The 17,250-nt window shown below is 43.4% G+C and overlaps 1 protein-coding gene across 1 annotated transcript in view; it reads right to left on the minus strand.

The window, feature by feature from the left end:
* Positions 1-17,250, minus strand: part of LOC148026190 (alpha,alpha-trehalose-phosphate synthase [UDP-forming] 1-like) — a 212,737-nt gene that overhangs the window by 176,288 nt on the left and 19,199 nt on the right. Inside the window, exon 2 of the mRNA XM_087693467.1 lies at positions 10,625-10,722. Coding sequence (XP_087549593.1) covers positions 10,625-10,722 — 98 coding nt within the window. The remainder of the gene's footprint in view (positions 1-10,624; positions 10,723-17,250) is intronic.

Consider the following 17,250-nt stretch of genomic DNA (forward strand, 5'->3'; position numbering starts at 1 on the left):
AAAGTTTACAAGTTGAGAAAGGCTCTATACTGCCTCAAACCGGCTCCACATGCTTGGAACAAGAAGACAGACTCGCTCCTCCAAGACAGTAAGGGTATTAGAGATCCACTGCTAATCCCAATCTATACATCCACACTTTAGCTAGAGGGCATGTTTTGTTCATGTTATATGTGGACGATCTTATTCTGACAAGTGACCATGCCCAAATGATCAAGTAGACAGAGGATGCACTCCATGAGAAGTTTGAGACAACGGACATGGGATTTCTCTGTTTCTTTTCAAGTCATGAGATATGACAAATTTAGAGCGGGATTTTTCTCTCTCAACACCAGTATGTACAAGAGCTTTTGTTCACCTTTGGGTAGAGGGGTGTCGGTCTATCTCTACTCCCTGGATCGAAACTGGACGACTACAGCCCACATATATTCACCAGTGACAAATGCTACCCCTTACAAGTAGTTGATTCGGTCTTTGATCTAGCTCTTAAATACTCAGATTGATTTGTGCTTTCCCATTGGTTTGCTTGCATGGTTCATGAGAGTGACCCCAAGCTAGCTCATTGGCAGGCTGCATTCTGGTCCCAGGCTGGTTCATTGGCAAGCTGCATTCTCAACATTGTGGTTTCTGAGGGGGATCCCTAATCTAGCCTTTTCTATCCAATAGGTGCAAGAGATACAACCTTCGTCCTTCAAGGCTAGACCGCTTCAAACTAGGCTGGAGATGTTGACCACAAGAGGTCAAGGACATGTTTTTGCTTCATTTTCGATACAGATACTGTCTCTTGGGGTAGCAAGAAGTAGCCCACAATTGCCCTAACTTCTACAGAGGTTGAGTACCAAGCGGTGTCTTCTACCACATGTGAGACTGTGTGGCTTCAAAGGTGGTTAGAACAGATTGGCCACTTGCATGAAGGTCCTACTACACTTCTATGCCACAATTAGAGTTGCTTAGCTTTGGCACAGAATCTTGTAGTCCATGCTCGAACGAAGGAGTATTGTTAGACAGGTCATAGAGGATAACTTGGCAGACTTGTTTACTAAGGCTCTTCCTCAAGCCATTCTTCATCGGCATCTAGATCCCTAAGCCTTATGCCACGTCTAGGATTTGAGAGGGAGTATTAGAGATTTGGTCATCTCCAAGAGGGGCACAATCAGGACAAGGCAATTTAGGGAAGATTCATGCAGTACAAGAGCAGATCACAAACAGTTGGCAACATGTTTTGGACAGTTTCGAACAGGGCCAGCGGGCTGCACAGATCAGGCAGGTCACGAAGGTTATTGCATGGCTGGGCAGCATTTTCACAGCCTGCAGATTATTTTATTGTTTATTTCGTGCAGTAAACCAGTTTGTTGATGAACAGTAAGCCAATTTGCAGCTGGCCAACCTCGCATCATTTTATTATTTTTCTCAGGCTATTCATTCAGCCTGCCCAATGATCACAGTCATTCAAACTTTGTGTGTAGATTGAGAGAGCTCTAGTTCATCATACTCTCACAACCTTTGTACATATAATTCTTCATTTTTCAGCATTCATTTTCTGCAGTCTTCAGCGCTCCGTGAAGATAATTGAATTAAGTAGCAATATTTACATCAGCCCATCAAGTCAGCTAAGAAAAACAGAACAGACACAAATCAAGGCGAAAGGCTACCAAGACCCTAACACACAAATATCACATAGAAATGACAGCTAGAGTGGAGCGAACAATATCTAGCCAAGGAGCAACAATGTTAAGAAGAACCAGATCAGCTAAAACCATAGAGGAGATTTGCCACAACACTAAACCGCGAACACATGCCACATGACCATGGATGCCCGAGGCAAAATCAAAAAGAAAGGCATTCCGAGTACGCCGAATGCCACCAGAAACAAAACTCCAAATCTGTTGAGCAACAAGGCAAGAGACAAAGAGATTAAGCAATGTCTCATCACATGCAGTGCAAAATACACAATGACCATGGGAGATCTTGCAAGCATGCAACACATCCCCAGTTGGAAGACCCCCAATAAGCAACCTCCACATGAACACTTTACCCTGATAAGGAACCTTAGACTTCCAAATTTGGAGGAATGTGTCCTGCAACTTCTTTTTGCTGTCCCGAATATGCCATAATTTATTAGCCTTTCCAGTGACCCATCTCTTATTAGCCTTTCCAGTGAGCCATCTCTTGGCCTCAACCATCTGATGATAGATATGATTAGCTGACCTTTTCTCAAAATCATCAAGAAGCACAAACATCCAATCTCGCCAAGGAGATGATGGTTGTAAAGCAAGCAAAGGAGAGAACCTGAGAAGCTTGTCCTGTAAGGACAACCAATTGTCACGATAGCCACAAGTCAGGCAAAAGTGCTATGAATGTCCCGGAAAGAATAAAGGCAGGGCTGTCCAGGAATGACACCATCATGGATTGTCTGCAATCCCAAATGAGCCATCCGATTAAACTTATCTCACTACAAGTCTTTATCAAGCCAATACAACAACCTGGAGGTAGCTAGCACTTCTCCTTGCAGTGAATTCACCTACTTACTAGGAAGACAAATGGTCTTGCTTTGCATCGCAATCCCCAAATCCGGGAAAAGCCCCAAATTTCCGGGCCAAGATTGCACAAATCTGCACTCTGTGCTTCCTCTCGTGAAGCCTTGCCAGAGGGAAAAGGGGATAAAAGAGATTTTTAAAAAAACTCGAATTTTAAAAAAATGTGACGGGGAGAGGGTGCATTGACCCGCCGGCCCGGGTCGTGCTGGCGTCTCCAGCCCGTCGCGTGGCTCTTGTCTCGTCCGTCATCCCCCCGTTGGTAGCCGTGCAGTCGCCACACGCTGGTCCCACCGTCAGAACAGTTGTCCAACAGTCTGTCGTGACTACATGCCTATGTTAGTCCTGTCGCGCACGCCTGCAACTTGGTTGCGTGTCTTGTGGGCCTGGTCCTCGCCTGCAGTTCAACTCGCCAACTATCTGCTTGTCCAACCTTCTGATGCCTGTAGCCCAACCTGCAACTCCAACTCTGCAACCCAACCTGCATCTCCAACTTTGCCGTCTAACTCCTGCAAGATTGCTGGAGCATTCAACACTTGCGCTTTGATACCAGTTTGTTGTGCCCTATGGCGCACGAGGATCGAGACATGCAATGCTTTCTCATAGCAAAGAAACAAAGAGAGAGAGTGCAGAGTAGAGAGGAGAGTGAGCACGACTTGTGGGTACAATGACGAGTGTACCTCTTTAGGTTTTTACATACATACATACATGTATGTATGTATGTATGTATAAAAGTACAAATGTGCTAAGGGTGTGTTCACACCCGTGTACATGTAAAAGGCACGATGGCCCTTTATTCCCAACAGTCTCGCTTTTTCTCTCCTTACTTCCTTGGACTAAGAAGTCTCTTTTGGGATTGGTTCAACCTATCCGCTTCATCCTTTTATTGGATGTTGATTTGCATATGGTTGCTTTGAGACTAGCACTTTTGTAGACACACTGTGTGTAGAGTCGTGCCTCGTTAGATATTGCAAAACTTTCATAGAAAAGATTGGTATCTCTCATGGTCTCATGGTTTCTCGACATTGATGCACATTGGACCCCGTGCAATTTGGGGCTTTTGCTGTTTGGGAAAAATTTATGCGCCATTTGGTCATTTTATGTACATGCGGGTTTACTTCCATGCAATTTGGACATCTAGCACTTGGAAAAATTTCAAGGTTTTGCTGAAATTGCTCTATTTTGGCAAAATTGGTCTTTTCTATGCATGTCAAAGACAGTGCAAATGTATAATTGATGATTTCAACACAAAATTTTGGGGCTTTTCACCATGTGTGTCAAATTTTGTGCCCGTGGGTGCATGTACAACAGAAATTGCAGCTAAAATTTGGGACTTCTCATGCAATGTGATGTATTTACCCTTAAAACAATTGTAATCAATTGTGGAGTGCTGCAGCACAAGGTTTAGTGCTTCTGAAAATTTATCTGCAGATCTGAAACTTCTGCTTTTACGTGGTCTATTATTGCTGGTTGGTACTTGTTTGTACCTTGGTCACTTGTGTGACAGTTTGGGCCTGCATTTGCTGAATTTTTTGTCACATTTGGGCTGAAAATCATGGCTGGCAGCAGTAACAGCAGTAATCTCATGCACATTAAGAAGTTTGAAGGAGCACTTAACTTTGCAGTCTGGCAAAAACAGTGCTACATTATCCTGTTGCAGAAGAAGCAGGCAAAGCCAATTAAGACCAAAGGGGCAAAGCCCGCAGATATGGAACATGAAGACTGGGATGAGTTAAATGAGCTTGCACGCTCAACCATCGAGCTATCGATTTCTAAAGCCTTGTTGTTTAACATTGAAGGTTTTGGATTCTGTCTATGCTATTTGGACTCGACTGGAAGAACTGTATGCACAAAAGAGTACCGCAAGCAAAGTGTATTGGCTGAAAAAGCTTATGGATTTGCGTATGAAAGAGGATATAGCAATGTCTACTCAGTTGACTGAGTTTAACTCCATTTTCAACCAGCTGGTTGCCTTGAAGTTCTTGATTGATGAAGAATTTAAAGCTATTGTTGTGCACTCTGCCAAAGAGTTGAGATACATTCAGCACTACTATGAGAAATTCTAATGCGATCCTTTTGTATGCTGATGTACAGAGTGCTCTACTCATGGAAGAAATGAATCGACATAACAATGCATCCAGTAAGTCTTCCAGTGCTTTGCATACTAGGGGCAGATCACAGCGGAAAGTCAAATCTGATAGCAAGGGACGCAGTAAATCACGTGGCAAAGATATTGAATGCCATCATTGTGGCAAGAGGGGTCACTTTAAACATGACTGCTAAAAATGGAAGAAACAGAAAGGAAAGGGCAAGAAGACAAATGATAGCAAGGAAGAGAAGAAAGAGAGTCAGCCTAAGAAGAGTAGTGTCAAAATTGAAGTGAATGTAGTCACTCATGACAGTGACAGTGGAAATGACGTACTCTTTATCTCTTCACACTTTAGTACACATGCTTTACTTGTAGATACAAATGATGACATGCATACTTGGATTGTAGATTCAGGTGCTTTCTTTCATGTCACCCCTCATTGTGAGTGGTTCTCTGACTATACAGGGGGTCGACATGGTGTTGTCCATCTTGGGGACAACTATGCATGTGACATTGCAGGTATTCGTAGTGTACAATTGCAGTTTCAGCATGGTTCCTGTCTTCACACTTCAGCATGTATGGCATGTGCCTCAGCTCAAGAAGACTTGATTAGCACAGAGCAGCTAGATTATGATGGATTTCATACCACCTTTGGTGATGGAAAATTGAAGATTTATAAGGGATCTAGAGTGATTGCTAGAGGTTGTAAAAGTGATACCTTGTATCCTCTCCATGTATCTAGTGTGAGTGATCATGTTGTTGCCATGACCGAGCAGCCAAGTGTTTCTTTGTGGCATGGTCGGTTGGGACACATAAGTCAAACTGGAATAAAAGTGCTTTCTCATTTGGGTTACTTGCCTTGTCTTCGTTATGCTAATTTTGAGCATTGTGATCATTGTGTTTATGGTAAACATGCACAGACGTCTCATAAAAAGTCTCTTTCGCTGAAATCTTCTCCTCTAGAGTTAGTACATTCCAATGTATGTCAAATGCCAGGGTTATCTTTAGGCGAAAAGAAATACTTTGTCACCTTGTCGATGATGCTACACGGAAGGTATGGCTTTACCCTATTCGTAGCAAGCATGAAGTGGTTGACAAGTTCAAAAAATTCTTGGCATTGGTTAAGAATCAGACTGATAAGACACTTAAGTGTCTTCGCTCTAACAATGGTGGGGAATATGTGTCAAAGGCCTTTCAAGCATTCTGTAACAGCAAAAGGATAAAGAGGGAGCTCACTGCCTCATAATCCACCCCAAAATGGAGTTGCAGAGCGTATAGATCGGACCATACAGAATAAGGTGCGTACAATGCTGTCTCATGCTGCATTACCCCATGGTTTTTGGGCAAAGGCTGTTATGACAACCATACACTTGATTAATCGGTCACCAAACAGGTCTTTGGGAGGGGGAGTTCCCCAAGAAACATGGTTGGGCAAGCCACCTTCGTATGCACACTTGAAGGTGTTTGGTTGCGAAGCATTTGTGCACATTAGTAAAGAAAAACTTAGCAAACTTGAGCCAAAGTCTTGTAAATGCATTTTCCTAGAATATGGTGATGAGGGTGAAATGGGATATAGATTATGGGATCCCAAGAAAAGGAAAGTAGTACTACGCAACAATGATGTTATCCTCCGGAAAGAGAAGGCTGAGGAGGTCCGTGGGGTTGTATTCCAAGAAGAAATACCTTTTGGACAGCAAAATGTGCCCACTGTACAACAGCAAATACCTACTATAAATGAACCTGCAAATGCAGAAAATAATGCTGGAAATGATCAGCCAGCTATTGCCCATAATGATGAGCCACTAGATGTGCAAGAACAGCCAGGACAACAAGCTGTTAATGCTGATTTGCAAGCTGAAATGCCAGGACAACAAACTGAAAATGGAAATTTGCATGAACAGCCAGCAAACAATGATCATTGGGTTAGGAGATCGTCTAGGGCTACTAGACAACCTGATAGATTTGTTCCTGGTGCAAACAATGTGGCTGATTATGTCATGTTGACAGACTATGGTGAACCATCTTGCTTCAAGGAAGCAATGGACTGACAAGACAGCAAGAAATGATATAAAGCCATGTTGTCAGAGATGGAATCTCTTGAGAAAAATGGCACTTGGGACTTGGTGTTGTTTCCTAAAGGGCCAAAAACCCTTCCATGTAAATGGGTTTACAAGATGAAGGTCACTTCTGATTCCTTGCCAAAGTACAAAGCAAGATTGGTTGCAAAGGGGTACAAGCGAGAACAACATGGAGTTGACTTCGATGAGATCTTCTCTCCTATAGTCAAGATGGCTACATTGAGAACCATTTTGGGCTTGGTTGTAGCTGAAGATATGAAGCTCATACAAATGGATGTAAAGACTCCATTCTTACATGGTGATCTGCATGAAGACATATATGCAACAGCCTGAAGGGTTTGTGGAAGAAGGGAAAGAGAAGATGGTATGTAAACTCAAAAAGAGTTTGTATGGGCTAAAACAAGCACCAAGAGAATGGTATCATAAGTTTGATACATTTATGCAATCTCAAGGTTTTCATAGAAGTCAAGTGGATCACTGCTTGTACACTAAGAAGGCAGCAGATAGCAGCCTGATTATCTTGTTTTTGTATGTTGATGACATGTTGATTGCTGGCAGGGATACTCATGCCTTGGACTCACTGAAGCAAAGTCTTCATGGCAGCTTTGACATGGAGGATCTTGGTGATGCAAATCACATTCTTGGCATGCGAATACTCAGAGATAGGTCAAAAGGATTACTCTATCTATCTCAACAGGAGTATATCTCCAAGGTTTTGCAGTGTTTCAATATGGAGGGGAGGAAAACAATTGGGGTTCCATTGCCTCCATATGTGAAACTGAGTGTAGAGGACAGCCCTACATCTGATGATGAGAAGGCTGAAATGGCCAAGATACCATATGCTTCTGTTGGCAGTTTGATGTATGCTATGGTTGCTACACGTCCTAACATTGCCTTTGCAATTGGAGTGGTTAGCAAATACATAGCAAACCCTGGTAAAAAGCTTTGGGAAGTAGTGAAAGATATTATGAGATACCTCAAAGGCACAAAGGATTTGTGTATCTACTTTGGAAAGCAAAAGGCATCTTTCGGTGGCTTTATGGATGCAGACTATGCTGTCATGCAGATTGCAGAAAGTCCACTTCTGGGTATGTGTTTACCTTCACAGGAGGAGCAGTCTCTTGGATCTCCAGGCTACAAAAGTGTGTTGCATTGTCTACTACAGAGGCAGAGTATGTGGCTGCCACTGAGGCATTCAAGGAGGCTTTATGGCTTTTACGTCTGGTGGGAGAGCTTGGCATTACAAAGCTACCTGTTCTCCATTGTGATAGTCAGAGTGCTATCATACTAGCATGGAATCCCATCTTTCATGCAAAGACGAAGCACATATAGGTGAAGTACCACTTTATTAGAGATGTACTTGACAGCAAGAGCATTGAGCTTGTCAAAGTGCATACAAATGATCACGAAGGGTCTTCCAACAAAGCGGTTTGCTCATTGGCGACAAACGATGGGAGTTGGATAGATATATGTATTTTAGCTTTGTGCATACCTAGACTTAGCTAATTCTTTTCTCCTCCTAAGGCACATTGCTTTTTAGGTGGGAGGTTGTTGGGAATAAAGGCCCTCGTGCCTTTTAATGTACTCAGGTGTGAACACACCCTTAGCACTTGTACTTTCATATATATATCTATCTAAAAAACCTAAAGCGATACACTCGTCATTGTACCCACAAATTGTGCACACTCTCTACTCTGCTCTCTCTCACTCTTTGTCTCGCTGCTGCTAACGAACACTAACTGTCTTGATCTTCGTGCCTCCCGGTCACTACAGGTTTTGAAAATGTGGTGTGTGAGGTGTAAATGCATTTCGTTCATTTTTATCATTTAATGATTAGAAATGAAAATGTGAAGATGATGATGCACCATGCAATGAAGAAAAAGGAACACCAAATTCATTTTTGATTTTGTGAAGTAGACTGAAAACAAGGAATGTTAGAAAAAGAGGTACCTGGCTTTTTCTTATAATCCCTACGAGATTAGATGTGCTATTGGTCATATGCATAGTCTTCAAACCAGTTAGAGATGAGACTCGCAGATATAGATCATACCACCAGAATAGCACATATGCCAGATATCTCCATTGGAGACATAGTCAAAGGAGCACTATATTTGCCAATGCCCAGCATACTTGAGATCCAAGGCCACTTCCCTTGTCTCTTCAAAGATAGGTTTGAACCACTATCTAGAGTCATGGATTTCACCAACTAGTGGTGCCTTGGTCTTTTTCTCCTAAACATAGCTTCGGGACTCGCTCCTCACGAGTACAACAGCTCCAAGACATCAAGGCCCCACTCAAAGGCAGCTTATAGATTTCTTCGCGAGAGAGAGCCAAGAGGTTTCAACATAGCCACAGCTTCAGTCATCCATACATACACGAGGGGTATTGATTGATCAAGTCATCCAACTTGACCGATCTAGACATCCTAGACCCCGACATAGGCATCAGCGCAATTCCATAAGCAAATACAGGACCAGTCCCAGGAGGTTTCAACACGGCCACAACTTCAGTCATCCATGCATACACGAGGGGTATTGATTGATCAAGTCATCCAACTTAGCCGATCTATACATCCTAGACCCCGACATAGACATCGGCGCAATTCCATAAGTAGATACAAGAGATTATTGCCTGGCTAAAGTCAACCCTCTACATCCTCATGAGATCATATCAGCTAGAGCTCTTTATTTTTCAGCTAGAGTTCTCTCTTCTTACTTATAGCCCTTAGTCTTCTTGTACTATCTATTACATTTAATTAGCTGATCTTTTCAGGTAATTGCACCATCATACAGATGATGGTAACTTATGGTCTCATAGTCATTATATCATTTCATTTCATTTCTCTCTCTCTCTCTTCTATCTGTGTTCATATCTTTCTTTCAGTCCCGTCATATGCTTCCGCATTCACTGCACTCTGACAGTAATCTCTCCGAATGGCAGCTACTGTCAGGATGACTGCTGAGCAGCCAATATAGAGAGAAAACGCAGATATGACAGCAGGTACAACCCTCCAAACAGTAAACATAGAGAGTGCTGGATTAAAGCCAACTGCTGGAGAAGAAAGCTGGTAAGTGGGGTGGCCCATCAACAATAGCACAAGTGTGTCACCACCTGAGAGGAGAAGAACAAGCAGCAAAATGCAATATTGCAGATGGTGTTGGTGACCTTAGGCAGCAAGACAAACTGTCTGCACGTTGGGAGAGCAAGTGTCCCCCCACACATGGTATCATCACATTGACTCATTATTCTTGTCACACTGATGGATCTGTAATGGCAATTGTGTGCAAAATCTCTATTTATATTCAAGAAATCATTTTGCATTGCTTTGTTATCTTGTACGTGAATGATTCGATCGTTTCAAGTTCACACACCACTGAGGTTGTTGAATTATGTATCAGGTATATACCACTTTTGAGATAGTTGCCATAGGTGTCTAAGGTTGGAAAACAAATGAAGTAGAAGCAATGCCTGTAATTACAGCAACTACATTTGTCAGCAATCCAGAATCATGTATCAGAAACAACAAGATCAAGTTTGTTACCAGTTTCAAGAATGTGATGATGTGGCTACTGGTATGTGTGAATTTCAAAGTACGTATGTTTGTTGGTGCAGCATAGAAGGTGGTACATAATCCCAATTATTGTGATACATTGCAAAGTTATGCAGGTGCCAGGCACAATTGATAGATGAAAAGCTTCTTTATTGCACAGTATGAAACGAACTTGAAGCTTGATTATCAGTCAATACAGTGAACATATGCATAGTTTGTGGATGTCACTGAGGGAGAATGAATTTGGCAAAAGGATTGCAACCATCAGAGGAGTTACCAAATTGGCAACATTCAATGGTTAAAACAGATACAACCACATGATGGAAAAACAGGCATGCTTTATATTAGTACAATCTAACACAGAATGATACTAGACCTGTTCTTCCAATGCCTTGGTGAGACCAACTTGACCAGCTTCATCTGTTACATTTACACCTGCCCATCCAATCCACCTCGTCTCAAATTGCCTCACTCCTGCAGAGTAAAACATCTGTTCACTTGTCCCTCCCGAAAATACTCTTGCCACAAATTCTGACATTGTACACCAGAGCCTTCAAAGCCACACAAAAATGGATAGAAGACTTGACTATTTTTGTGTAGACTACCACATATTGTTACACAGATCTTTCTATCTAACCGGCAATTTTGCTAGTTCAGATGAGCAAGAAATAGAAGATCTCCAAAAACAAATTAAACATGAGTTTCTACTAATGCACAATTTCAGAGGAGAAAAATACCACTGCTCCTACTTTAGAAGAGGGCCTAGACCCTGTAGAAACTCGGAAGCAGCAATGTAAAAGCAGTAGACTGTGTAGAAAGGAGTGTCTTAAAGAGTGGAAGAAAGAGCATCCTCATCATTCGGCCAGTAGAAAATTCTCCTTTCATCAGCAGGTAGTAACTCCATAGCATCATAGAAGACTTTGTATGTGCAAGTAGCTCAGCAAAAGTAGCAATGATTGTGGCTCATAAGATGCATCTTTATTTCAAGTAGCTTAGCAAGAGCAGGAATAGGTGTGGCTCAACAGGAACCATGGTACAATGTGGCTCAATGAAAAGTCTTAGTTGTCTCAATGAGATCCTCACATTAGGTGCAATAAAAAATAGTATAGTAATAACATCAGACAGAAGCAAATATATGCTTCGACTAACATCATGAAAAATATTATGATTAATAGTAGTCCTGTGTGACATGGGAGCAGCGATAGAAGCCGACTCTACCATTATTGAAACTTAACTGGTAAGAGTTACTAATGAGCAGTTTGTCAGAGTTTGTGTACTGCAGTTTGTACAGCCTGTACAATCATCGCATTTATTGTCGGAGTGCCATGTGGCAACACAGGACAATTTCACACGTGTGACAGGCAATCACAATCAGACAGGATGCCACATCAGCAGTCAGGCAGAATGCCACATCAGCAGTCAGACAGGATGACATGTGGCAACTGTAGTTGGATAGTTTTCCTGCACAATCAGCTGCATTTAATGCAGCCGGCCTGTGCAGATTTATTCTTTTTTTATGGGCTAAATATTCTAGCCAGTCCCCCACACATTCAGACACTTCTAATCCCAAATTACAGGCTGGATTCAGGCAAAGATCGTGCTGACTGCTGCAGGCTTCGAGGTGTACAGCAAGGTGACATCATTGTGGAGGTACGCAGACATACAAACTGCACCCATGTACATATCTGTATTCCTTATTCAGCATTCTTCATATTGCAGATCTGCGTTTTCTCTCTCTCTCTCTCTCTCTCTCTCTCTCTCTCTCTCTCCTCTTCATGCACAGTTGCACTCATATGTCATACAGTACTGATCGTACCGTACGGATATTCGTACGGTACCATACAAAAAAAATTGGCCTTGTTTGGCCACCATATCTAACACGTCTCCCTGCATTCCGCCTGCGCATGTCTCCTGCGTGGCACTTTTGGAGGGGTAGGAAGCCTTGGATACCTCAGCCCACCCCCTTTTCCAGCTATGCACTCCTCCCCTAGCCCCCCTCAGATTCCATCTAGGTAGCAGTCATGTACCCTTGGACAATTTCACACGTGTGACGAGCAATCGGACAAGAAGCCACGTCAACAGTCAAGCAGAATGCCACATCAGCAGTCAAACAGGATGACACGTGGCAACTGTGTAGTTGGACAGTTTTCTTGCAGAATTGGCTGCTGAACTGTGCAGATTTATTCTTTTTTTATGGGCGATATATTCTAGCCAGCCCCCACACCTTCAAACACTCCTGATCCCAGATTATAGGCTCGATTCGGGCAAAGATCGTGCTGAGTGCTGCAGACTTCGAGGTGTACAGCAAGGTGACATCATCGTGTAGATGTGCAAACATATGAACTGCACCCATGTACATATCTGTATTCCTTATTCAGCATTCTTCATATTGCAGATCTGTGTTCTTCTCTCTTTCTCTCTCTCTCTTCTCTCCGTGCACAGTTGCACTCGTACATCGTACAGTATTGATCGTACCGTGCAGATATTCATACAATACCATACGAAAAAATTGGCCTTGTTTGGAACCACGTCTATCACGTCTCCCTGCGTTCCACCTGTGCATGTCTCCTACGTGGCAATTTTGGAGGGGTAGGAAGCCTTGGATACCTCAGCCCACCCCATTTTCCAACTGTACACTACTCCCCAACCCCCCCTCGGATTCCATCCAGCTAGCAGCCATGTACCCTTGGACAATTTCACACGTGTGACAGGCAACCGGGCAGGATGCCACATCAGCAGTCAAGCAGACTGCCACATCCGCAGTCAGACAGGATGACACGTGGCATTGTGTAGTTGGACAGTTTTCCTGTACAATCGAATACCGACCTGTGCAGATTTATTATTTTTTTATGGGCTATATACTCTAGCCAGCCCCCACAAATTCAGACACTTCTAATCCTAGATTACAGGCTCGATTCGGGCAAAGATCGTGCTGACTGCTGCAAACTTTGAGGTGTACAACAAGGTGACATCATCATGGAGATACGCAGACATACAAACTGCACCCATGTACATACCTGTATTCCTTATTCAGCATTCTTCATATTGCAGATTTGCGTTCTTCTCTCTTTCTCTCTCTCTCTTCTCTCCATGCATGGTTGCACTCATGCGCCGTACAGTACTAATCATCCCATACAGATATTTGTATGGTACCATATGAAAAAATTGAGGTTGTTTTGCAACCACATCTATCACGTCTCCCCACATTCTGCATGCGCATGTCTCCTGCATGGCACTTTTGGAGGGGTAGAAAGCCTTGGATACCTCAGCCCACCCCCTTTCCCAGCTATGCACTCCTTCCCCAAGCCCCCTTGGATTCCATCTGGGCTAGCAGCCATGTTTGACTCTTGACCCCTCTTTGACTTTTGACCCTTCTCTCATCTACAAAAGGTGCTCCTCTCCTCCATGCTTCCACACCAATTCAGCAACCATTTGCCATTCCTGCAATACTTGCACGTCCAATGGTGGGAGTTGGACTTCTTTGTCTCTCTCTCCACATGGATTGTATGCAAATTGAAGGCCTCGTGCTTCTCACGAGTCATGGTACTGATGATGGATGGAGAGGCCCAGGGCAGAATGAGAGAGAGAGGGAGAGTGCGATGCTTGAGTCTTGACTCTTGAAACTTGAAAGTTGAAACTTGAAAGAGAGGGAGAGGGTTGGGGTAAACTTTAAAGTTGAAAGACCGAGAGTGAGATAGAGGGGATGGGAGAGGCTTGAGTCTTGAGCCTTGATAGGGTGTGGGAAAGAGGAGAGAGAGAGAGGCTAGAGCTTCACGAATCACAAATCAATTCAAGTTCGCAACCTGGCATCTCCAATATCTTTCCAAGACGGGGGGCAAGTTGCTCCATGCAAGAAAATCCCTCAAAACATCACAGATGAGATTCTCGTCAAGATGAGAGAGGGATCCACAAGAAGAGGAGGAAGTGGTGTATCGACACGAACTCCTATGCCTACTAATGAGAAAGCATCAAATGTTGGCATATCTTCAACCGATGTGGGAGATGCCTCTACCATTAGTGGTAGAGGCTCCACATCCGCATCAAGCTCTGGCAAAAGACAAAGAGTAGAGGCTCATGCAGCACCGAAGAGACAATCCTCTCTCTCTCTCTCTCTCAAGCTCACAGTCATGTGCATGGATCGGTTGCCTTTCTTAGAGAAAGGCAACGGAAAGGCAACGACTTGCAAACATTGAAATTGCACGTACGGTGATTGAGTATAATCTTGCATTCAATGTCCTAAAGCAAGAGCAATGGAAGAAGATGGTAAAAGCCATTGCCAATGTGGGTCCATATGAAGCAAGAGCAATGGAAGAAGATGGTAAAAGTCATTGCCAATGTGAATCCATGTGAAAGATGGACCGGTGTCACATACAACGACATGAGGACGAAAAAGATTAATGAAGAGGAGAGAATTGATAGAGCCTTTGATCCTATTCGGGCCATATAGATAAAATATAACTGCTCCATTCTCACCAATGGATGGAATTATCATAAGAAACGGGACACCATCAGCATACCCGTCTCACATCCACTCGCCACTTACTTTTTGCGAGCCATAGATACCGGTAAGAGGGGGAGGAGTTCAACAGGCATATTCATCTTCCGCCACATTCAGCAAGCTATCATTACATTGCCTTTTAAATTTATTTTACTTTTTTTCATTATAATTAATGCATAACTATCTATCTCCCTATACTCCCAAATATCTATCTCAATTCTCTCTTTCCCCCCAATCCCCATCTTCATTCTTGAATCTTGAAAGTTGAAACTTGAAAGCCCCCCCCCCCTCTCCCTCTCTCTCTCTCTCTCTCTCTCTCTCTCTCTCTGTGTGTGTGTGAGAGTCCCCCACCAACCCCATTGACCTCCCAACCGCGGGGAACCACCCTAGCCATAGCCACAGCAAGAAGCAAAGCTTGACGCCCACACCCAACCGGCCCCCGCCCCCACAGGAGGCACATGTCGAGAATACAAGGGATACTACGCCGCCATCGGAGTGCCCTACCCCGCCAATTCAACCTCTCGATGTTAGATAGACCTATGCGAGACATTATAGGATGACCAAGCTCCATGAGCAGTTCCACACCATACTTGGAACACATATGAATTGTACCTAGCCTATATACCATTCTGTACCTACTCAATTAGTTTATCATAGCATTAGATGGTAGCTTTACTGGGACCTCGAAAGTTTCCCAAACATCTTGTATGTAAAGTTTTGGTCTCATAGGCCAACTTGGCCTTTCATAGACGTTAATATAACTTTCTTTCTTTCTTTCTTCGCTCTCTCTCTAACCTCCAAGTATTCTTACTTGTAATTTGTGGTTGTAGATAGGCCCCTCAAATGTGGTGCAAGTTATTACCGACAATGCATCAAATTGTCAGCCCATAGGCCATTTGCTTGAGGCCGAGTTTCCCACAATTGTGTGGACTCCATGTGCAAGTCATTGTTTGGACTTGCTCATGGAGGACATTGGGAAGCTCAAGTGGGTGAAAAGGGTGGTCCGCAAAGCTACATCAATTGTCACCTCCTTCACAGTAGAGGTAAAGGTGCTTGCAATGTATTGTAAGCATAGCACACTCGAGTCGAAGAAGTCTTCTTCGACTCGGTTTGCTTACATGTGGTTGTTCCTCGAGTGCGCTTGTGCCAGACAGTGGTGTCCACTCTATGGAATGAGTGGGATGAGCATGGGATAGAGGAGGTCAAAGCCATGCAGCGCTTGTGCTTTAATTAGCAGTTTTAGCAAAATATCTATGACGTTGTCATTGTTGTGACTCCCTTTTATAGGGTGTTATATATAATTGATTGCAAGGGGTCCACCATGGGCCTTCTCATTCACTTCTTTAGAGCAGCATTGATGGAGGCACGTGCTTGCACGGTGTCACAAAGACACAACGTGCACATGTTCTAGAGATAGTAAAGAGATGGGCATGGATGCATAAGCCCATCCATGTTTTGTTGCATTGGGACATCCGGCTTACAAGTCGCCAGTGGTCATGGATAATAGAGAGCTCCATTCAGACCAGCTTACTTATTTGATTCGTGTGGTCCCTGTGGATGACCACAATGCAGTGGTCAAGGAGCTAGGATGCTATGCGAATCAAAGAGGACATGTGGCTTTTGCTTCTTCCACTTGAGGAGGAGAGAATCACTTGTGAAGCCTTTATTTTGGTGGCAAAAATTTGGATACACATTAGAGACTCTTTAGCCCTTAGCCATGAGGGTCCTTGCCCAAGATTACTCTTCGGGTACATGTGAGAGAAACTGGAGTGCCTATTCTCTCATTCACACAAAGATTCGCAATTGCCTTAGCATACGACAGTTAGAGCAACTAGTCTATTGTCACATTGCGCATGATGAGAGCTATGATGAGCATGGGCAGTCCAAAGCATCTAAACACTTAATAATAAATTTTATTTATTTATTTTAAACTTTGAAGTTTATACTTTACAATTTAGACTTTAGGCTTTAGCATTTACAATCTTATGTGCATTATGTAGGTGAATGTTGATACATTCAAGTTGACAGGCGACACTCTTCTGAGTGTACATCAGGAGGTGGACAAGGAGAAGGAGATGATTTTTGCAAAGCTCTATAGAGAGCTTATAGCAACGGATACTTGTGACACTCGCAGTCAACATGCTCGTGGGCAAGGAGTTCGAGTAGGTGGTAGCAGGGGCATGGTCATTCGGCGCCCTCCAACATCAAGGAGGGGTGGTTCGAGTGGCTTGTAAACATATGTAAGGCAGGGCTCTAGTACCTCACATCCCGTGCCTCATGATGACATCCCCCCCCCCCTTGCCTACACAACCAGCACCTAGGAAGCCATCATTTGATGATGATGGTAATCTCATCAATGAGAATGAGTATGAGAGTGACTCATCTGAGAAGTCATCTTCAAACTCTCTTAATGAGCATTGAGATGGTTTTGATGATGATGATAGTCACTAGTGATGCCTCATCATAGATTCATAGCTCTCTCTCTTTTTTGTATCCACATGTAT

The sequence above is a fragment of the Lygodium microphyllum genome, chromosome 14 (assembly GCF_053477565.2).
Source record: "Lygodium microphyllum isolate KBCC chromosome 14, Lygodium_microphyllum_v1.1.10, whole genome shotgun sequence".
NCBI classification, from domain to species: domain Eukaryota; kingdom Viridiplantae; phylum Streptophyta; class Polypodiopsida; order Schizaeales; family Lygodiaceae; genus Lygodium; species Lygodium microphyllum.